Below are 23,826 nucleotides of genomic sequence, written 5' to 3'. Positions count from 1 at the left end.
ATACCTACAAACACATGAAAATTGAATAACTCTAAAATAAATCAAAACTGAGTCAAGGAAGAAATAAAGAAAGAAATTAAAGACTTCCTAAAATTTAATAAAAATGAATGCACAACATACCTGAAGTTATGGAACACTATGAAAACAGTACTAAGAGGAAGCCTACATAAAGAATTTGGAGAAATTTCACACTAGTGACTTAACAGTACACTTGAAAGCTCTAGATCAAAAAGAAGCAAACTCACTCAAGAGGAGTAAATGACAAGAAAGCATCAACTCGAGAACTGAAATCAATAAAATATGAACAAAAAGAAAAATACAAAAAAAAATTACTAAAACAAAAAGTTGGTTCTTTAAGAAAATCAACAACATATATCACCCGAAATAACCACACAGAAATTGTATTAATTAAATCACTGTCTGGCCCATTATCTCTAGCCTCTTATTGGCTAACTCTCACATCTTGATTTAACCCATTTCTAATAATCTGTATATCACCATGAGGTCATGGCTTACCGGGAAAGATTCAACATGTCTGACCTGGTAGCTCCATGGCCGCTCTCTGACTCTGCTTTCTTCCTCCCAGAATTCAGTTCTGTCTTCTCCCCCCACATAAGTTCTGCCTTATCAGGCCAAGCAGTTTCTTTATTGATTAACCAATGAAAGCAATACATAAGCAGAAGGACCTCCTACACCAGATAGTTCTAACCAAACAAAGGAAAGACCTCTATGAAAAGAATGTTAAGTCTCTGAGGAAAGAAATTGAGGAAGATATCAGAAAATAGAAAGATCTCCCATACTTTTGGATATTAGCATTAATATGGTAAAAATGGCAATCTTAACAAAAGCAATCTTTAGATTCAATACAATTCACATCAAAATCCCTTTGAAAAAACAATACTCAACTTCATATGGAAAAACGAAAAACCTAGAATAGTTAAAACTGTCCTGTACAATAAAGGGACTTCTGGACGCATCACCATCCCCAACTTCAAGTTCTACTATAGAGCTACAGTAATAAAAACAGCTTGATACTAGCATAAAAAGAGACACATGGATCAATGGAATCGAATCAAAGACACAGACATAAATCCATACACCTATGAATACCTACTTTTGACAAAGAAGCCCAAAAATTATACAATAGACAAAAGAAAGTATCTTCAACAAATGGTGCTGGCACAACTAGATGTTGACATGTTTGTTTGTTTGTTTATGCCCAGATAATGCTGAAGCATGCACGGGCAGCCTGTATATAGGGGTCTCCTGTTGAAATTATCCATATAGGGTTTCATGGTTTATGTTGATAAAGACAGCTGACCAGGTCTTTTCCTCAAGAGGGCACCAGATCTCATTACAGATGGTTGTGAGCCATCAGGTGGCTGCTGGGAATTGAACTCCAGACCTTTGAAAATGTGGGCAATGCTCGTAACTGCTGAACTATCTCTTCAGCATCTTCAACAAATGGTGCTGGCATAACTTGATATCAACATGTAGAAGAATGAAAATAGTTACATATTTACTCCCATGCACAAAACTCAAGTCTAAGTGGATCAAAGACCTCGACATGAATCCAGTTACACTGAACCTGATAGAAGAGAAGGGATTAAGTAGCCTTGAATGCACTGGCACAAGAGACTACTTCCTGAATATAACACCAGAAGCACAGACACTGAGATCAACAATTAATGAATGGAATCTCCTAAACTGAAAGCCTTCTATAAGGCAAAGGACACAGTTAGTAAGACAAAATGGTAGCCTACCAAATAGGAAAAGATCTTCACAAACCCCACAACTGACAGGGGACTGATCTCCAAAATATATAAAGAACTGAAGAAACTGAACATCAAAATATCAAATAATCCAATTAAAAATGGGGTACAGAGCTAAACAGAGAACTCTCAACAGAAAAATCTCAAATGGCCAAAAGACATTTAAGGAAATGCTCAACATCCTTAGTCATCATGGAAATGCAACTCAAAATGATTCTGAGACAGAATCTTACAACTGTCAGAATGGCTAAGATCAAAAACACCAGTGACAGCCTATGTTAGAGAGAATGCAGAGTAAGAGGAACACTCCTCCATTGCTGGTAGGAGTACAAACTTGTACAGTCACCTTGGAAATCAGTAAGGTGGTTTCTCAGAAAATTGGGAATCAATTTACCCCAAGATCCAGCAATACCACTCTTGGCCATATACTCAAAGGATGCTCAATCATATCACAAGGACACTTGCTCAACCATGTTCACAGCAGCATTATTAGTAATTGCCAGAACCTAAAAACAACCTAGATGCCCCTCAACTGAAGAATGGGTATAGAAAATGCGGTACATTTACACAACGGAGTATTATTCGGTGATTATTTAAAAAAATAATATCATGAAATTTGCAGGCAAATGTATCAAAGTAGAAAAAAAAAATCATCCTGAGTGAGGTAACCCAGACTCAGAAAGACAAACATGGTATGTCCTCATTGATAAGTGAATATAAGATGTGAAACTAAGGATAACCAGGCTACAATCCACAGCCCCAGAGAAGATAGGTAACAATGAAGACCCTAAGAGGGCCCATGGATTGCCCAGGGAAGGGGAAATAGATAGGCTCTGCTGTGTAAATTGGGAGTAAGAGAGGGGCAAAAGGGAAGGGATGGAAGATGGGAACATGAGGTATCAGGATGGCCAAGTTGGCAGAGGGGCGGAGAGGGAGTAATGAAAGAGATATCTTGATAGAGGGGGACCATTCTAGCGTTAGGGAGAAACCAGGTGCCAGGGAAACCCCAGGAAACCACAAAGGTGACTCCAGTGAAGACTCCTAGCAATAGTGGAGATGGTGCCTGAACCAGAACAGCAAGCACTATTAACCATGGAGCTATCTCTCAGCCCTTTTGAGCTAGTTTTAATTCATATTTTCTGATGGCTGAGAACATTAAACACTAGTCCAAACTAGCCATCTTTATTTCTCCTTTTCAAGATATTAACCTTCATCAGGCGATGAAAGGAGACAGAGACAGAGACCCACATTGGAGCACAGGACTGAAATCACAAGGTCAAAATCAGGAGCAGAAGGAGAGAGAGCACAAGCAAGGAACTCAGGACTGCGAGGGGTGCACCCACACACTGAGACAATGGGGATGTTCTATCGGGAACTCACAAAGGCCAGCTGGACCGGGTCTGAAAAAGCATGGGATAAAACCAGACTCGCTGAACATAGCAGACAATGAGGACTTCTGAGAAGTCAAGAACAGTGGCACTGGGTGTTGATACTACTGCACGTACTGGCTTTGTGGGAGCCTAGGCTGTTTGGATGCTCACCTTACTAGACCTGGAAGGAGGTGGGAGGTCCTTGGACTTCCCACAGGGCAGGGAACCCTGACTGCTCTTGGGCTGATGAAGGAGGGGGAGTTGATTGGGGGAGGGGGAGAAAATGGGAGGCGGTGGTGGGGAGGAGGCAGAAATCTTTAATAAATAAATAAATTAATTTTAAAAAGACTCAAAAAAAAGAATCCATTAGTCTATTGGTACACTTAGTATTTTTGCTGTTTAATCTCTTCAGTTATGATCATATCCCATACAATATGTCTTTATCTGATGAAGAGTTGTCAAAGGTGTTTTCCGATGCAAAGGCTCTCTATTCACTAGGATGATTCCCTTGCTGTATAGAAACTGTTAAATTTCATGAAATCCCTGTAGTGTTTTGAATGAGAAATGTCCCCCATGGTCTCTGGCATATGGATTTTGTCCAAGTACTGGTAAGAGAAGAGAGTGGAGACCCTTGATTTTAGGGATTTAGAGGAATGCCTTCTGTTTCCCCCAGTTTGTATAATGATAGCTGCTGTGGGAAAAGTTTCTGTAAGGCAAAGGACACAGTCAATAGGACAAAGTGGCAGAATAAAAAATGGAAAAAAAAATTTGTTTTTTTTTAAATATTTATTTATTATGTATACAATACAATATTCTGTCTGTGTGTATGCCTGTAGGCCAGAAGAGGGCACCAGACCTCATTACAGATGGTTGTGAGCCACCATGTGGTTGCTGGGAATTGAACTCAGAACCTTTGGAAGAGCAGACAATACTCTTAACCGCTGAGCCATCTCTCCAGCCCTGGAAAATTTTTTTTATCAATTCCACATCCAATAGAAAATTAATATCCAAAGTATATCAAGGACTCAAGAGAATTGGTATACAAAAACTAAAAGAACCCATTTTAAAACAGGGTACCAATCTAAAAGAGATTACTTAATAGAGGAAACTCAAATGACTGACTAACACTTAAAAAAATGTTACACTTTCTTTTTTTTACAAAGCTGTCAGGGAAATGCAAATAAAAACAGTTTTGAGATTCCATCTTACACCTGTTAGAACAGCTAAAATCAATAATACAAGTGGTACTACAAGGATGTGGAGCACAAGGAACACTCCTCCATTGCTGGTGGGAGTGCAAACTTGTACAGCTACTATGGAAATCAGTGTGGCGGTTCCTCAGAAAATGGAACTCTATCTACCTCAAGACCCAGCTATATCACTCTTGGACATACGCCCAAAGGACGCTTCATCCTGCCACCAGGACACTTGTTCAACTATGCTAATTGCTATTCTGTTCATAATAGCAAGAAACAACCTAGATGTCCCTCAAAAGAAGAACTGGTAAAGAAAATTTGGTACATTTACACAACGGAGTATTACTCAGCTGTTTAAAAAATGACGTCGAGAAAATTGCTGGCAAATAGATGGAGCTAGAAAAAGTCATTCTGAATGAGTAACCCAGACTCAGAAAGATAAGTATGCTATGTATTTGTTTATATGTGGATATTAGCCATTAAATAAATGATAACCAAGCTAAGTCTGTAGATTCAGAAGTTAGACACACGGGAAAAGACTAGGAGGGACGCATGGTTCTCCTTGGGAGTGGGGAGAGATAAACTATATGGGTAGACTGAGCCAGGATGAAGGTGGAAAGGGGCCTAGAAACGGACTATCAGGTAAGAAGGGGGGAAAGATAGGAATGTGGGGAGAGAAAGCTAGGACTGAAGAGCATTTGAGGGGCTGTATGAACTCTAATGCAGTGGGAATTTCCTATAAATATACAAAGGTGATCCTAATGAAGTCTCCAAATATTGAGCGAGAAGGAACCCCTACTGGCCATCTCTTGTCACCAAGTGAAGTTTCCAGTGCTAAGACTGGGTTTAATCCAACTGAGTTGTTGGCCAAAGGAGTCCTACGAAAACCCCTGCACAACTCAGGTATTGCCAAGATAATAGGTTGCTCTCCATAAACTGACAATAAGATCCCATTGTTGAAGACAACACCCACACAGCTCACTGGACATGGAGAGGCCTGGCTGGGGCCTACACAGAACCTTCACCCCCACGTTCTAGTGTCTGGGACACAGAAAGGTACTCTGCAGGCTACCAATAGAGAAAAGTAAACACCAACCCAGCCACAAAACCTTTGATCTACAAAATATGTTAGGCCAAAGGTGGCACAAACCTTGTGGGAGTGACCAACCAATGTGTGATTTGACTTAAGGACCACTCCATGAAATGGAACACAAACTGCACACTGCTTGAGTGTCTAAGACTAAGAGTCTAGATGGCCTAATGAGCTAGGATCAAAGCAAATAGTTCTAGTCTTTAAAAAAGTATTAATAAAATGACTCTTACTGATAATCTGCTATACCAATAGATCAGAAGATTCCTCCTGCAGCATGGAAACAAATATAGAGACTCACAGCCAGACATTAGGAGGAAAAAGAGAGACCTTCAAATACTCAGCTATAAATGGGATGTCTCTATCAAATCTCTCCCCTCAGAGCTAGGAGAACCACCCATGAAAGAGGTAGCAGAAGGGAGACAGAGAAGGTGAAAACAGCAGAACAAGGCCCACTGAAACGACTGAGGAAGGCTCATATGAACTCACAGACACTAACACAGCAACCACAGGACCCACACGGGTCTGCACCAGGCCCTCTACATGTATACTATAGCTTTTTGTTTTGTGCTTTTATGAGACTCCTGGATGTGTAAACAAGTGGGTCTCTGATTCTTGTGCCTTATCTTAGGCTCTTTTATTTTTCTGTTGGCTCGTCTTGACTAATTTTAACATGATGGCTTTTGTGTTATCTTATTATATTTTATTTTGTTGTGTTTGGCTGTTATTTCCTAGAAGCTGCTCTTTTCTAATGAGAGACAGAAATAAAGTAGATCCAGATGGGAGAGGAGGTGGGAAGCACGTGGGAAGAGCAGAGGGAGGGGAACTGCATTCATATGAATAAATAAATAAATAAAAGTTTTAAAGAAAGGCCTGTGTTCATACTATTAAGGCTTCCTGAGTACCAGTTTTCATCACTGCTACACTGGATGTTGCTATGCACGTTCAGTAACTCAGAGTCTTTAGGCTCTGCAGTAGTGAACACTGGTCAAGGGATACTGGCTCACTAAAGCATGTCGCTTTACCAGGCCTTACCCTACTCCCCATTCTCTCTTCCCTGCTAACCCATTAGATTACATTCCTAAGGTTAGCCACCAAAGTCTACTCCCTTATTTGACCACTTCCTCCTCCTGAGGATGACTACCAAGGTCCACCTATCAAAGTACTGAAGTCCAGCAATCAAAAGTCCCATTTGGTTCACCTAATTAAAATACACATTTAAACACCCCATTCTAACATGAGGTTTCCCCTTTTTCTTTTATAAACCACCATTTTTCTATGTGCCACATCTGTCTCCTCTCTATCCAGAAGCAATCCTTTGTCCCTCCAGGACAAATATCTCTTCCTCTTCGCCCTTGCTCCCTTCCCCTTCTCCCTTTTCCTCTATCTCCTGCCTTTGTCTTTTATTCTCTGACCTCTGCTCCTCTGGGGAAAATATATCTTTGTGCTGAGAAATTGGTCTTGGGGGTCCTGAGCTGATACTGATCCTTTCAGGCGTTCCAGAGGTGGTCCACCCACTGACCTCAAGCTCAGAGTTATCCTCAGCTGATGAGAACTGTTCTCAGCCATCAAGAACAGGACTAAGTTTATCCATGTACTTCAGTGCTTGAGCAGACTCCTCCAACCTTCACCCTGTGATGGTCCTGTTCCCTCTGGCTTTCACACCACTTTGTATGGATGCCTCTCTTGCTGGTGCTGAGAGAGGTTAAATTCAGATTCTCTGGCTTGTGATTACTCCTTCCTCAGCCCTCCAAGGTATCTCAATTTTCAACAAGTGTTGTTATTTTGTTTTTATATTTTTTCTTTCTCAAGATCGTGCCTATCTACTGGCCTATGGATCATGATGAGTGACAGAACTGTTTGTTTGTTCTACTGTTGACCATCAGAAGAATCATCATCTCAATAAAAGCTACAATTTGTCTTGTTTTAAGACAAAAACATTTTCTGGGGAGACATAACACACACATTTACTCGCCCCAAGATAGGGAACCCACAACAAAGCAAAACATTGATACCACCAAAGTCAAACTTGATGAATCAATGTGTTTTACTGGGGTTACTGACAGGAAAATGGGCCAGTTACTTAAAGGAGCAGAAATGACTGTTACATCAGCAAAGCCCACAGCTCAGGAAGCTGAGAACCAGGAGCACACTGCACAGGCTGCTCAATGTGGGAAGTATCCCTTCCAGGTGCCTCACTTTGGCTAAACCAGGCAGCTCAAGCTGGTTCTGCTTCTTCTAGGCAGTTGGTCTGGTCTGAGAGACTATTTGTGGCTTGGTTTTGCTTCCTCTCAGAAGGGCTTTTCGCTTCTGTTGTTTGCTCTGTCAGGGAGGGGCCTAGTGCATCTGTTCAGTTTCAAGGACTCAGACAAGGCAGTTTGATTGTTGATCTCCAGCTTCAGAAGTAGCACTGCAGGATGGAATGGTTCAGCCTTGGAGGAAACTGTCACCAATGTGAGGCTTGTGAGGGATACGGAGAATGTTCTGAGGACTTGTTTTGGGTGTTTGGATTGGTTGGTTTGGTGTGGTTTGGTTTGGCTTTACCAGAATCTGTCTGTATTACCTTTGACATGCGGTTCCTGATAACCCTCCACCAGTAAAGGAAGTATGTGGCTGGGGCCCTGCATCTCTTGCTTTCCTTTAGGCTATGTTGCCCATCTTTGGTGCCACACTTTTGGTATATTCTACCACTGCCTCTGTGAATCTTCAAAGGTCTTCCTCTTTTTGTAAGAGTCTCTTTTTTTCCTGACAGTTATCCCTAACCAGATCATACTGGCAAATTCTGCTCTTCCGTTTTACCCAGAATTCTCTCTATCCTTTCTTCAGTAGTATGTCACACAATTCTGAAGCCAACTCTTATAGTGCGAGATGATTTATCAGTACATGTAACATGCTACGGATGCCCCATGATTTCTGGTCCATTCAGGACCCTGTAGAAGACACTTTACTTTATTTGTACTATGGAAAGGTATCTGAACAAAGGCCCCAGGCCTGTTTTCTCACATCTAAAGTAAAACTATCACTTGTCTAAAATTGACAAAGTAGGATAACATCTATGACACAGCCTGCAACAGGATTGGTGCAAAATAAATGACTTTTCTAAAATCATAATTAATGAATTTTGTATGTGCTAATAGGTACATTCAAGGCTAACTTTAAAAAATTTTTACTGTTTTCCTTCAAGGTGAACAATGTTCTCCTAGCTTTCTGAGGTGGACCGAGTAACTGACTGCTAACAAAGAGAAGGAGGCTGTGTGTTAGGATACCACATTGAAGATTAGATCATAAAGAAGAACTGTGACCTCAGGCTTGGACACACTTCACTGTGCATTTAGATTCATATTCTGTGTGTGTGTGTGTGTGTGTGTCTATCTCTGTCTCTTTCCGTCTCTATTCCACTACGTGTGTGTGTGTGTGTGTGTGTGTGTGTGTGGTGTCTGGCCTCTCCTCTTCCACCCTCCCTGGGGAAAGCGCCTGTGCTTCCTTATAACACACAGCTCCTTGCAGAGACACCTTAGGGTTGTCAACAGTCATAGGAATGACCACTGAAAGCTAATCCTTCCCTGGTAGGACCTAAGATGACTGCAGCCTGGCGGACACCTGGCTACATTCTCCAGAGAGACCAGAACCTAGAACCAAGCCGATGAGCCACCAGAGGCTTCCTGATGCCTAGGAACCAAGATATATTTTGAGTTGCATCAGCTAGATCACTAAGGAAAGGTTTATTGATAATAAAAAGTGATCATATGAATCTGATATGATTATAATTTGCTTTTACCTTCTTCCTTTAAAATCGGTCAGACCAAATCCATAAAATAGAGGAACTCCTAAATAATCAAGTTTCCTCTGTGCTGTCCACTTTTGAACTGCGAAGAAAAGTTAACAAAAAACATGATTTAGGAAGGTATTTTTACCTTTGTATAGATGCTAAGACTTAATTACCTAACCAAAATAGTAATTAGACCTAAGAAAGTAAAAACAAAATAAAAATAGATATATCTATCTCATGGTTTCAAACTTTTTGTTTCCAGTACAATTAACACAAAAAAAAACATGTTTGAAACAAAATTAATAGTACCATAAAAGACATAGTCTTACAAAGTAGATTGTTATCACTCATAAATATTTCTATTCATGAAAACAAATCATTTCATTATATGCTAGCTAAGTTTCTACATGTAACACATGTTGACTACAAAGGAGGGCACTTATTCTTATTACTGCCTTCATTTCAAAGCCTACAACCATGTTAGTCTAAAAAATACAAATTGAGCAGAAGAAGTACCTGACTCTGAAATTAAAAGTTATTTATTCTGTAAAACAACTGTTTTGAATAAATTTTGTTTACCAAAAAAAAAAGATCATAATTGAATTGTTTAATCCAGTTAAACAATCAGGTAGTTTAATCACTGTTTTCACTTCTCTCCCATATGTGTTTCATGCTTAAGACAGCTTTCCTGATAAAACAATCAAATTTAATGGATTCTATTTGTCACTCTGACACCGTTGAAGCAGTTGGTGGAGACTAGTCACAGTGTTTAGAAGCTTTATTAAGGAACCAAAGTTAATTATTCAAGCCAGATCCATCATTCTTTCTCCTGAACAAGATAGAGAGGACCCTGCCCATTCTAGTCATTATGACTCCTACCAACTCCCGCGGTGTCTCCCTTAGCTCTTAGAAGCCTCTCCACTGTCCTTCATCTCTGCCTGTACTCATTTCACATTCAGATCTCCAACTGGTCGTTCTTATTTATGATATCTAGCTCCAAATAACTTCTCAACATTCACCTTTTTACTGGTTTCGTAAATATCGCAACATGTAATCATTTTCACATACGTTAATGCACCTTTCAACCCTTCCTTGTGTGTGTTGTGCTCTCCCGACTTTAGTTTTGTTACTATGTACTTTTTATCTATGTTTTTTATAAAAGAAATAATTTCTTTCTACACTCTTTTATGCTTAGAGAATTCTTGATAATTCCACAAGTCAGCATGTTATGTAAAGTAGCAGAAAAACTTTGACTTAAAATATATAACCCATTATGTGTGCCATATCAAGATGTGTATACCATCTGTCTTGCTTTTATATGTTATAACAGTCCAGTATATCACTTTACAATAAATTTCATATGGAAAAGAATTTTCCAGAAGGCCAGAAAAATACCAAAATATTAAGCCTCACTTTAGTAAGTCCATACACAGCATGGCTGCTTAGGTATTTGTACTTACTATATTCTCTTTTTGCAGCTCTCTGATAAAATTTAAGTTCTGAAAATAATGGCCCATTCTCTTGATATTCCTATGAAAAAAAATAATAATTAAGTTTAATAGGAAGACTTATCCCAAAAATAAATTATATTTCAACTATGAATATATAAGCATCCACATGCAAAATATGTAATAGTTATAGAATTCTTCTTCATCAAATAAGCACCAGATTTCTCCTTTAAAAAAAAACACTAAATAAACTTGAAAAGTCTCATTTTAGACTACATATTGTAGCTATCCCAATATATTCTTACACATGAAGGAAGTCTTCTGCAAAGATCTTCCTGAAAGCAATGAGAACTGTGCACATAAATAAGCACTGGCTGTATGCCAACATGTCTTCAGGCACCTTGGACTGTACCATAGGGTCCCCTCACACATGACTCCTTCACTAACTGAACTACATGTTATTCATTGTACTATGCCCACGGGACATGAACAGAAGTGGAATCCTAAACCACTCTTTCTACCTAAAAGAGTGAAGGAAAGACTGTACTTTTATGAAAATAAGGCAGAATGGGGGAAAAGTCAGAAATACAGGACTATAAATGTAAGAACAAAACTTACCACTTTTATTACATGTCTTGCATCTTTGTTTGGTTTATTTGTGGGGAAAGCTGCAGAAAAAAAGAGACAAGTGGAAAATAATAGTTATTCCAAAACAGTGCATATCTACCAAATCACAGAGAGATCTTAGATATATGTCCATGAACTAGATTAACCCCAAAGCCTCTTACAACTGTGGCGCCATCTCTACTTTATACAAACTGCTGCCGAAGCTGGGGGAATGGAATAAGTGTCTCACTAAGAAAAACTGACTGAGGTCTGAAACTCATGTCTGTCTGACACTGAACATACTACTTATCATATTCTACAGTCAGGCATTCAGATATAAGAAATGAACAAAGTGTTAATCACATGATCCAAGTGCAGGGGAAGGTAAGAAAGCTAAAACAGATGAGATTAAGCATGTTCAGGGTGTTCCAAGGATATAGTTCTCACATGTATGCCATGGTGGGCTTTTCATTGATCCAGCTGCCCAAATGACCCATGCTCCTGTAAGGAGTCCCTCATCCATGCTCCTGTAAATAACACCAATAAGTTTGCTAAACTAGCTTTGTGTAGAATCTTTCCTTAGGTCTGTCACTGGCATCATATCTGGGGCCTCCTCAGGAAGTGGCATGGTGTATGAACACAACCCAACAAAACCAGAGAGATGCTAGAGAGAAACAATTGCAATGGAAAATAATATAGGCAACTAATGCTGATCTGTCTGTGGGTGGGATGCCAGAAGGGGCAGTCCTGATATGGCTGCCTTTACCCATGTTGAATGGAACGATGTGGCTTCTCCCTGTAGTGACAGTTGCATGTTCCCTGCTACATTTTGTAAGACAAGCAAGCAAGCTTGACCAATCTGAGGAATGGGAGTGCTTGAAAGGAACATCAAGGTTGTCTTCCCTAACCTGGTATGGGGTGGCATGCCTCCTTGCCCCCAAACCAACCACCAATCGACCTGAAAATGTAGAATAATGTTTTGAGGCCAGCATGTACAGGAGGGATTTTAAGCCAGATACACTGTTAGTTGTATGGTCTCTCTGTGGTGAGCACTAAAATAACTGAAGCGACCTGTCTGCTCAGAAAAAACTGGTCCAAGTAAGAAAAAAAAAATGTGGGTGCTTTAATGTGGTAGGAGAGAGGCAGAGGTGAGGGGGTGAGGGTGAGTGTAAGTGTCAGATCCCCTTCTTGGGATCAAAACTTGGGCTCCGAGGGATAATGAGTCCGTTAGAAAAAAGAGGGAGATCTCAAAGTGATAGAAAATATTCTTCTAGTCCAATCTATACACAGAGGAAAGGAAAACCCATGAGTCTGCATTCACATGGGGGCCTGAACCACCGCCCAGTGGAGGAAATTATAACCCTCACAGGTACTCTTCGCCTGATCTATATGAATGAAAAAGAGAGAATTAGGAAATGAAGGAGCCCACGCCCAAGCCTGACTCATGCAGTTATTGAACATATAGTGGATGAGGTCGGTCTGAGTGACATGGGAAAAGAAAAAAAAAGTATGAAATTTCCCACCCTTTCTTGAAAGCAAGGCTGCATAAACATGCACAATCAGTCCCTGATGGACTGGCTCCTATGAGTCATGGGCCTCTGCTTCTCACCAGCTGAAGTTCCCATGAGCATCACTAACTGGAAAACACAGGAGGAAGACAAGTATTCCTGAGGGAACTGGACATGTGAGAGACAGTGTTTGCTGCTTCCTTCACTGAGCTAGTACAACAATATTCACGGGAGACTTAAGAAAGAGGCCCATCCAGTAGAGACTAGGCAAGTAGTATGGGGTTTCAGGGACTTCAATGAACCTCATGGTGAGAACTGATCTTAAGGAGCTAGGAGGGGCTGTGGCACATCCCAGCGATTTAGACAAGCATGTAAGTAAATCAGGATTATACAGTACTAAAGCACTTGTCCAGGTTACTTAAGATAAAGGCATCAGCATTTATGGCAAGGCAGAGTTCTTAGGGGAAACAATCTGACAGAAAACCAAACTCTGTCATAGTAAGAACAGCCAAGGAAAACAATACAAATACAGCTATGCCGGTGAGTGTGTGGAGTAAGGGGAAACACTCATCCATTGGTGGTGGGAGTGCAAACTTGTACAGCCTCTATGGAAATCAGTGTGCAGTGTGATGGTTCCTCAAGAAGCTGGGAATATGTCACTTCTAGGTCCAGCTACCCAACTCTTTGGTATATATCCACAGGGCTCTATAATTTACTACAGAGACACCTGCTCAACTATGTTCACTGTTGTTCTATTCACAATAGTTAGAAACTGGAAACAGTTTAGATGTCCATCAATCAATAAGTGAATGGAAAAAGAAAATGTACTACATTTGCACAATGCACTGAGATTAAAAAACAAAAAAAAAAATGAAATTCACAGGTAAGTAAATGGATGGAACCTGAAAAAAATCATCCTGAGTGAGGTAACCCAGAGCAAAATGGAAAATTATAATATGTATTCACTTCTATGTAGGTATTAGCTGTTAAACTATATATAAGCTTGCTACAATGTATACAACCACAGAGTTAGGCATAGAATAAGGGACTGGGGGAAAGGGAGAGTCTCCCTAGGAATGAGAAAAAACATAGATTATTATGAATTGAATGGAAGTGGGGAGAGTGGGACTGGAAGATCAAATGGAAAGGGGATGTAAAGGGGAGCTTAAGTGAGGGGATATGGGGAAGGGCTGCAAAAACACAGGGACTATATGTAAACCTATAAGATTCTTAAAATATATACACACATGAAAGAAAGATAAATTGTCATTATCAAATAATGGGGAAGGCAAAGCCATAACTAGATATTTCTCACTACCAAATAAAACCTCCAGAATAGATATAAGCCCAGAATGGGTTATATCTAAATGAGTTGTTGGCCAGAGGAGCCCCAATGGAAACCCAAAAAATCAAGACTATAGTCAAGGCTATTTGTTGCTGTCTACAAACTAACGGTAAGGCTGTAATTGCTGAAGACAACAGCTACATAACTCACTGAACGTGGAGAAGTCCGGCAAGTGTCTACTAAGAGCCTTCACTCTAACTGACTAGTGTTTACTACTCTTCACACTAACAGAGGAGAAATGTGAATGCCATCTTGGTTACATACCCTGAGATCTACAATGGGGGCATGCCTGCAAGATGTGCTAATGCAACATCTCACTATCTGATTGGAATTAAAGAGATTAGATAGACCATGGACCTATGAGAAAACCAAACACTACTATTCAGCTAAACTAACACAGCAATGTCTCCTAACAACATCCTTCTATAGTCATAGACCAGTGGCATAGCCATGTCTGATAGTAAAGACAGAAGTCATAAAGCTAGCAGAGCTGTTTGACAAAGATCCAGCAAAGCTGAGCCACATGATGGCCTCCATGCCACCTTTGCTTTTCATCTCCACATGCTGCACATTTGGGAGACTTTTAATATGTATACAATTTGCGGATATTGAATTGATGGAAAAATTCTTATGACTTATTTATGCCTTCCCAGGAATGCTATTTCTAAACTTCCCTGAGACAGTCCTGATCATACTATTCCCCAACATTAGGGAGATATCCTTAGCTACTTGGAGGTCTTCCCTATGCCTTGGAGATTGTGACACACATAAAGAAGCCAGAAGTCTCTTTATGAGGCTATGAGACGTTCAAGTAACATCTGTCCCTATATTTATCCAGGAACAAGACATTCAAAACAAAGTACACTGAAAAAGGTCAACAAAATTCAGCAGACTAGAAGAGTTGGCCACAGATCAGATTGCAAGCGTCTTCCTACTATACACTCAGGAATATATGGCATATACAGCAGCAAAGTTAGATTAGCTGAAGTTACCTCTGCCCTATACAGAAACTTACATTGATGAACAAAGAATGAAGTGGAAGATGATCAAAGTATGCAACATCAGGACCCCCCTTTCTTAGAAAGTTAGCACATGCAGAGCCACCTTGGTATCATATGACCAAGGAACAACAGAATGCCAGGATTAGACATATAGGCAAATTCTATAAAGATATAAAATGTAAACATTGTATTATGCCAGAATTTGAATAACAACTGCAGCACCTTTGGCCTGAGGATATTTCTTGGGCACTCCGACCATTAAGAGTTACTAATAAATTACCTGGGACATGGCAGTAAGCCTGGGAGGGCTTGGTGATTGTTTTGGTCTAATGTCCTTGTAGCCTCAAAAGCAACTAGCCTGAGAACAGCTTGTTATATGCCTCTAGATTTTTAAAAACTGGCTTATGGGGCTGAGAAGTAAAACTGGTTCTCAAAGATAACTGTTTATCAGTGAAAATGGTAACTCTGTCCTGTCATAGTTTATCAATGATGACTAAAAAAGGAGCAAAAGGAAGTGAAACACATGTCCAAAAACAAAAATGACGTGATCTGTGTTTTGGAATACAAAAATGTATCTCTACTTACTAAATTCTGTATAACTAAAGAAGCACTCTGGCTGCCAGATAGACAGTATGCAAGATTCTCCAGACCACCATGGTCTGGCTCATTCCCTTCCCTCGCCAACTCCTTATATACTCTGCTGGGACCTGTGTCTCCACCAGAGATATGCTTTCTCTCGGTCCATCTCTCCTCAAACAAAGCTAAGAAGTGTCCTGAGTCTGATTCTTCCTGTCGCTGCCCTTGCATCCACCCATCTTCAGGCCCTGCCCTCATTCAGAGCTGGACTCTGGCAGATCAGTATCTTAATCAGCCAACATCAAAGAAGCTTCCTAAAAGGAGCTGGGAACTAATACAGAGACTGGACACCTAGAACACTCAGTCTTAAAAGAATGTTTCCATCAAATCCCTCGCCTTGGAGCTCAAATCTGCAGAAGAGAAGGGGGACAGACTGAAAAAGCCAAGGGGGTTAAAAGACACCAAGGAAACAAGGCCTTTTACACACATGAAGACCGGTGCATATGAATTCACAGAGATTGGCAGCATACACAGGGTCTTTATAGGTCTAAGCCAAATAGTCTAAGCCAGTACCGAGACAGGAAGTAAACAACCAAGTCTCATCCCTAACCTAGAACCTATTTCCAATTGATAACCAAACACTGCTGTAGGAATTCCTACAGCCAGTAGCCTTTAAGTTACCCACCCTCTTGGATGTGGTCTCTTATACTATAAATGCCAATTTAAAGTGTGCAGTCACTTTCTCATCCAGCTGTAGGATTCAGTAGCTGTTCTCCGTTCAGCAGAGAACTATTATCTCTGAGTCTACCCCAAAATAAATAACCCTTTATTATACTCAATTCTGAGCTAGTATGGGATTTATTTTTAGCATCCATCTTCATCTGGCACCCACGTGGATCTGAATTCCACACCTACCGGGTGGACCGCCTTAAAAGGCCTAAACAGCCCAGACAATCTCCCACCCCTACCTGCTTGGCTTGCTTTCACCTACTAAGTGGTTTTTTGTAAAACCCCTCCACAATGGAGCTAATTGCACACCGTGACTTGGAAATTTCCCAAGCTAGAGCACATTACCTACCCCACTGCCACGTTCCCTGCCACACTGTGAGTTGCACAGCTTCTGGTTTGTGCTCCCTGCTCCCGAGGTCTGGGCTCCTTGCTAAATGTATGGAATTGATTTAGTTATTTTTAATTTGTCAATCAAAGCATATTTGTCAGTATTTAACCAGTACCAAGGTGGAAAACCAAAGAGGCCCAAGGGCTGTTTGTGATGTCACCACTTGGACCACTGTTCATGAGTCTAGAACAAAGACACCTGCTGGACAATAAAGATTATTATACCTAAAACAATTTACCAGACCTCATAACACAGGTAAATATTTTATTAACTAATAAATCAATTAACTTGAAAGTTATATAATGGCAGACAACATTATCATTGAGAATTTTAGTAACCCTTTTACTACTACTATGGATTATATTCTGCAAGGCATATATGGTTATTATGATACGTCCATTTATTGGATATAGGGACTCAATTTTTTTCTTCATATTATATCCTTAAGAAAATCATTTGATAACAGAGCCAAGAATGAGGCGCTTTTAGAAATGCTGCAGTCTTTACAGACTAATAATGACCAGCTAGCTGACAGGATTAATACCATAGAAAATCAAAAGTTTCCTGAAATAATTAATACTATTGGAAAAAGTAACATTAATTTCACAGAAAAAAGTTTGAATCAATATCAAAGAGTACTGAGAAATTATCTGAAAAAAATCATAGTGTTGAATTTGACAATCAAAATTTGTTAAAAAGTTATGATAGGTTAGCAGATAAAGTATCTCTCCAGGAAGGCAATCTGCAGGCTTTCTAAATAATGTCCAAGGAAGAGAGGTTATCTTTAAAGGAAAAACCTCGGACCTTGGAATCACATGTGCAAAATGAGGACCAGACGCTAGATGGCTCAATGAAATCACTAGAAATATATACAGGCCAGGAGATTCAGGCTTTACATAAGACAATAGTAAAAAGATTTGAAACGATTGAGGAAATTATTGGAGTTGATGAACAGGGAAAGAAGGTAAAAAACAGGACTTAACATGGCCAGTAGCTGTCAGAGATGACTTACCCAGGGTATTAGCTTCCACCCGGTAATCTACTCTGACAAAGCATCAAGTTCTAAAGGCCCAAAAGGATCCAAAGAAGGTAGATGGATACCTATAAGAATGAATGCTTTAAAAGAAATTAAGCAAGCAGTAGTATCTTATGAGTTGCATTCTGCATTTGTTAGGGAGCTTGTAAAGACACGGGCTTCTAAAGACAAAGGCAACACCACACAATTAGTTTCAGTTAGTTTCATCAGTCCTGGATAACAGACATCAACTAGTGTGGAATATTAGGACAACAGGGGAAAATCAAAAGGATTTGAGACCTCCCAAGATCAAACTCTTGGTGAGGGCACTTATGTTGACCCACTGGCTCATGCTCTTTATGATGAACAAATCTTGTCCCTGTACCACAAAGCAGCCTTAAATGTTTGGAATAGGATTCAAGAACTAAGAAAACAAACTGAATCATACCAGGTTAAATAGGGCCAGATAGAACCCTTTACTGACTTTTTTACAAAGATTAACTAAGGCTGTACAAATACGAGTAACAGACCAGATGCTAGATAAGTACTTATTGAATCTCTGGCTTTTGAAAATGCCAACTTAGAATGAAAAAGATATTTGGGCCTTTAAAGGTTAGATCAGCACCGATGGATGAATGGATCCTGCATACAATGAACAAATGAGACATTTGACTATAATACTGAATCTTGTGTAGGAGAAGCAATTTCCAAAATAATGAGGAGACATCAAAATGGTAAATGTTTTAATTTTGGTAGAATAAGACATCTGAGAAGGGATTGCAGACAAAGAATTCCTATAAATAATGTCTCCTCTGGGAATGGCAAAAATAAAAGATATCAACCTTATGGATTACATAGAAGGTGTGGCAAAGGCTGACATTGACCAATGAATGCAGATCAACAATAGACAAACAAGTCAACCCGATACCATAAAGAAACTCCTTACGGGGCCTCTTGCAGGCCCCCAAGTCAAAAGTGGTCTAGTCATTGCCACTCACTATAGAGGACATGTCTCCCCAGGAAAATTAAAAAATCCAGAGCCTTCTGTAAAAAACCATACTGTTATAGATGATGGAATAAACATGGAGGATGAATCAAAAATTCCATTAGGAAAGAAGAAACGTATATTCTGGCAGACTTCTATAAATGATCAAAGACCAAACCTAAGAGTGTGTATAAATGGCATTTTTATTGAAGGCTTACTAGACACAGGTGTGGACGTAAGTATCATTACTCCAGAATCTTGGCATCCAAATTGGCCTCTTCAAGAGGCAGATGTTCAATTCCTAGGAATTAGACCCATCTCAAGTGAAACAAAGCACAAGATGGGTTGAATACATAGGGCCAGAAGGACAGAAAGGAAGGCTAAGGCCATATGTGGCTAATATTATAGTGAATTTATGGTGTCATGACGTGCTGCAGCAATGGAATCCCCAGATTAACATTCCTGCAGTTCCAGAAACTCATAATTCTGAGATGAATATTATAGGGTACTGTACACAAACATCACCAGTCATTCAGGCTGTTCAAGAACAAAAAGCAACTAGAAAACCTTTAGAGGTACCAACAACCCTAAGTTGAGTGGTTAACTGAGAAATCAATATGGGTTAAGCAATGGCCACTAACTGAAGAAAAGCTGCAGGCTTTAGGACAGCTGGTACAAGAGCAACTAAATGTTTACCATATTGAAGAATCAACCACCCCTTGGAATTCTCCTGTATTTGTTGTTAAAAAAGAAATCTGGTAAATAAAGAATGGTAACAGATAAGAGCTTACCTCTGAAAATGGTCTGTCTAGACCTTAGTCAAAATTGGTTACTCCAATGTTGCAAATGAGACTTTGGGTGATTGCCCAGGTAGCTAGTTGTCTCTGTCATTTGTTGCACATTTTTGAAGTTGCTTGATTGCACTTCCTGCTTACTCAAGTAATATTATTTCTCTTCTCAGGTTTTTGATGGGGTTGAAGACTACACAATCATAGTTACTTTCACGACTTGGAGAAGTTATTTATAATACAAGACTTAAACTCCTTAGGATAGGGAATTATTGAAACATTTATCACATGGGTTTTTTTGGCTTGATATTGTTTATGCATGTTGTAATTCTAATTTTTATCCTTGATATTTGTTCTTATTGTATACAATTTTGTATTAGGCTTAGAACTCTCTTATTTAAACAAAAGGGGGAGGTGCTATAGGAAATCCTACAGGCAGTAGCCTTTAAGTTACCCACCCACTTGGGTGTGGCCTCTTCTACTATAAATGCCGACATAAAGTGTGTATTTTCTCTCTCTAATGGCTGCTGGATTCAGTTGCTGTTCCCCTTTCATGCAGAAGACTGTAATCTGTGAGTCTACCCCTAAATAAATAAGCCTTTATTATACTCAATTCTGAACTAGTGTGGGATTTCTTTTTAGCATCCATCTTCAAAATACCTTTTCAAAGGAAAAATTAGTTTTCCACAATGGATTCATAAGATATAAAAATACACACTGAAGGGCAGGCTCATGCCCAACAAAAAAAAAATAAACTCAATGGTAATTTTGGAGGGTTTTGGTTGGTTTTTGCTTATTTGTTTGTTTGTTTGTGTCACAATGCTTTGGCTGGGCATTTTTTTTAACCCTTACAGATCTGCTTATATATTATGGTCTCCAATTTTGTTTGTATAGTTTTTCTGGGTATGTGAATGTTTGTGTCCCAGCACCTGCCTGCATGTGTTTCTTGTGGTTTGTTAATTTTGGACTCTTTCTTTCTATTTGTTTTGTTGGTGGTGGTATTTTTTTATATCTGGTTTATTATTATTATTATTATTATTAATTTTACTTTATATGACTGTTTGTATTTTAACTAGAGAAAAGAAAGGGTGTGAATTAGTGTGGGTAGTGAAGTGGGAATATATGGCAGGACTCCTGAACTTGGACATTTTACTGTGTAGGACAGAGCTTGGCTGCCTGTGTCTAGAGGGGAAGGGTTGGGTCCAAATGTGATGAAATTAGAGTGTAGTGTTCTGTGGATGGAACATAGCAGTTAAACATTCTCAAGGGCAAGGCCTAGCCACTGGCATATCTCAAGGGACTTATAAACAATGCTATATGCATTGATCTTAGGTTGTGGGTCCATATTTTAAAAAGATAAGCTACACATATCAACTAAAATTATCTTTCCATCTGCATAATAGAGTTATTTTATTTTCACATATGCAGTTCCAACTACTGGAGGAAAGGATTATATAGGTTTGAGGAAAAATAAAATGAAGAGCATACACACAGAGAATGGTTATGTTGCTGGTATGGACGAACAGTAAGAAAACCCATCTTCCTTATTTATGACAAATGTGTTTAACATGATACCTCAGGCTGGGAAGAAACATTCCTGTACCAATCTTGGTCCTTGTGCAGCAATACCTATGCCAGGTATGTAAGTGTTACAGCTCAGATGGAAAGGTATCCGGGCAGTCAGGAGCCAGGGAATAACACAAAGTCGCACTGCATAACAAATCTCACACAAAAGATTCATTGGGAGGGAAGAACTCAGGAGAGTGACTGTCTCTTGCTAGGCAAGAAACAGCAGAGAACTGAGCAAAAGACATGGTTTACATAGAGTTTCTTGGGCCTGAGATTGGTGGGATTTTTCAGGCCTGACTTTGGGGCAAGCTTAAAGATTGGTGGGATTCTGTTTCTTGGCATTAGTCTTGGGCTTGGGGTCACATCAGGAGCAGGGGTATTTTTTCCTTGGCCCTTTTACCCTACAAGGTAAGTTTTCTTTCTTGCCTCTTGTCTAAAAGCAAATGACCACAACAACAATTAAATCTTTTAAGCCTTTAATAGAATGTAAGAAACTGAAGAGTACAGAAGAAAATGGGGATTTCTCATAAAGAAATTGTTATTATAACCACTGGGGGGGGGGGGAATCCAGCCTGTTGAAGGTTTGAGTCCTGGGTGATTTCACTGTGTGTTCCCACTACTATGTAATCTGAATCCTTTTTCATGTTGCTTCATATTAACATAATCATGGGTTCACACACATTTGAGGCATCTCCATACCTATCACAATATAGCTATACCACAGCCTTCCTGAACTTCCAAGACCAGTGATATTAGAGCCCCACAGTCTAAAATCAAATGCCCAGAACATCCCTGGAGATAAATGTTTCACATACATAAGCACTATCCCCCTTACTATTCGCCTTATGGAATCATCAGCCAGCTAATTGGAGAAAGGAATATCTGCTTTTAATGAAAAGCCAAGCCTATTCTAGATATTAACCTTCCATAGTATCTGCTTTTACTGTCTGGAAAAAAAATCAGATATTCATCAACTATTTATCTAAGTGCAATATTGCCATAAAGAATAAAGCCAAAGACATTGCAGAAATTAACATTAACACCTCTGATATGTGATGCCTTGGGAACTAATGACACCTTACAGATGTTGTCCAACACATAGCAGCTTAACATAACTGTCACTGCTTGTGCATGACCTGAAAACTACAAGTCATTTTTTCAACTATTGATCTTGCATATTGATGACAGTTTTGCACAATAAATTTCCCATTGAATTGTGTTAACAAAACTTGAATTGGCATTAACAAAAATGATTTCACATGTAGAAAAACTGATGAGCCTGAAATAGAGTAGTGAAAGGAAAATTTCAAATTAGTTGGGGAAAATGTAATCACAATATGACTGTGATAGCTGAGTACTCCATGAGTTGCCCGGATAACTATTTTTAAAGTATTCTGTCAAACTTTAATGGGAAACAGTGAATATTAGATCTATAGCACGTCCCACAAAAACATAAGAGAAATTATTCAAGAGGAAAAATATTGGGTCTAAACTGTGTTAGCATTTAACATAAGGCCAATACACACACACATGAAATAATGATATATATTAATTGATAAAATGTCAAGAATCTTCATGAGTTTAAATAAACTAAGTTCATCAGCTAAAATAAGAAAATGCCATGCTATTAAAACTCAGATGAATCTATACTATTGATAAAACACAAACTTAAGCTTGATTATGGTAAATTGCTAAGTTAAACAGATAATAGAAATAAACCAATACAACAAAATTAATTCAAAAAACAAAGAAAGCTAGAATATGGAGTTTCAAAGCCAAAGGAACTGAGGGAAGAATTATTAGATAACAACACAATCATGAAGCCCATGAAGCCGGGCAGTGGTGACACACGCCTTTAATCCCAGCATTCAGGAGGCAGAGGCAGGCAGCTCTCTGTGAGTCTGAGGCCAGCCTGGTCTACAAGAGCTAGTTCAGAATTGGCTACAAAGCTACAGAGAAACCCTGTCTCAAAAAAGCAAAACAAAAACAAACAAAAGAAAATAATCCAATCATGAAATAAACTGTAATAAAGATAATATACCTTGAAAGTATATAATAGTAGTTTTAAAATATATAAATCAACAACTATCAGAATTATAGGGAAAAACTAGTGACAAAATAGTAGAAAATACTACTGGCATTCAATACTGTACAGGCAAACAAACAAAACAGATCCAAACTGAATGTAAATCTAATTAATCTTTATCGACAAAAACAAGGAGTCAGAAATCAGAGTAAAAACCTAAAGGATCAGAGAAGCAGCGGAGCAGCCACCAGTGACTTCCTACCTCTTCTGTTCCTCTGTCCAGAGGGGCAGCGGATCCTGTCTCAGCCCCACCTACCACTTCCTGTGCTCTATCTACAGTGCTCCAAACCTCTCTGCCCTCTGATTGCAAGCAAGCTTTATTTGTCAGAACACAAAATATTACACACACTTTCTTCAAGAACGAATAAAAATATTACTTTTAGACTGTCCAAATTTGTATCTGGAAAATAACTCCCATTTTCTATTCCTTTTTATAATTTAAAATAAATTTTTTTATGTAATAATGTCCTCCCTGCAACTCCTCTCCAACCCTTCCCACTTCCCTGCAGCCAGCCTTGTGGCTCTCTCTCCAAACCTTCCCACCTCCCTATCCCTAGCCACATGAGCTCTCTCTCCAAGCCTTCC

The 23,826-nt window shown here is 39.3% G+C and overlaps 1 protein-coding gene across 1 annotated transcript in view; it reads right to left on the bottom strand.

Annotated features, from left to right (window-relative positions):
* Vrk2 (VRK serine/threonine kinase 2) overlaps window positions 1-23,826 on the bottom strand; it is a 104,551-nt gene that overhangs the window by 50,355 nt on the left and 30,370 nt on the right. The window contains exons 3-5 of the mRNA XM_005367732.3: window positions 11,264-11,313; window positions 10,658-10,727; window positions 9,207-9,294 (exon numbers count right to left, since the gene is read on the bottom strand). Of these exons, the coding sequence (XP_005367789.1) occupies window positions 9,207-9,294; window positions 10,658-10,727; window positions 11,264-11,313 (208 nt within the window). The remainder of the gene's footprint in view (window positions 1-9,206; window positions 9,295-10,657; window positions 10,728-11,263; window positions 11,314-23,826) is intronic.

This window comes from Microtus ochrogaster, unplaced genomic scaffold (assembly GCF_000317375.1).
Source record: "Microtus ochrogaster isolate Prairie Vole_2 unplaced genomic scaffold, MicOch1.0 UNK22, whole genome shotgun sequence".
NCBI lineage: Eukaryota > Metazoa > Chordata > Mammalia > Rodentia > Cricetidae > Microtus > Microtus ochrogaster.
Note: the sequence above shows the minus strand (reverse complement) of the source record. Positions and strands in the feature narration are given on the sequence as shown.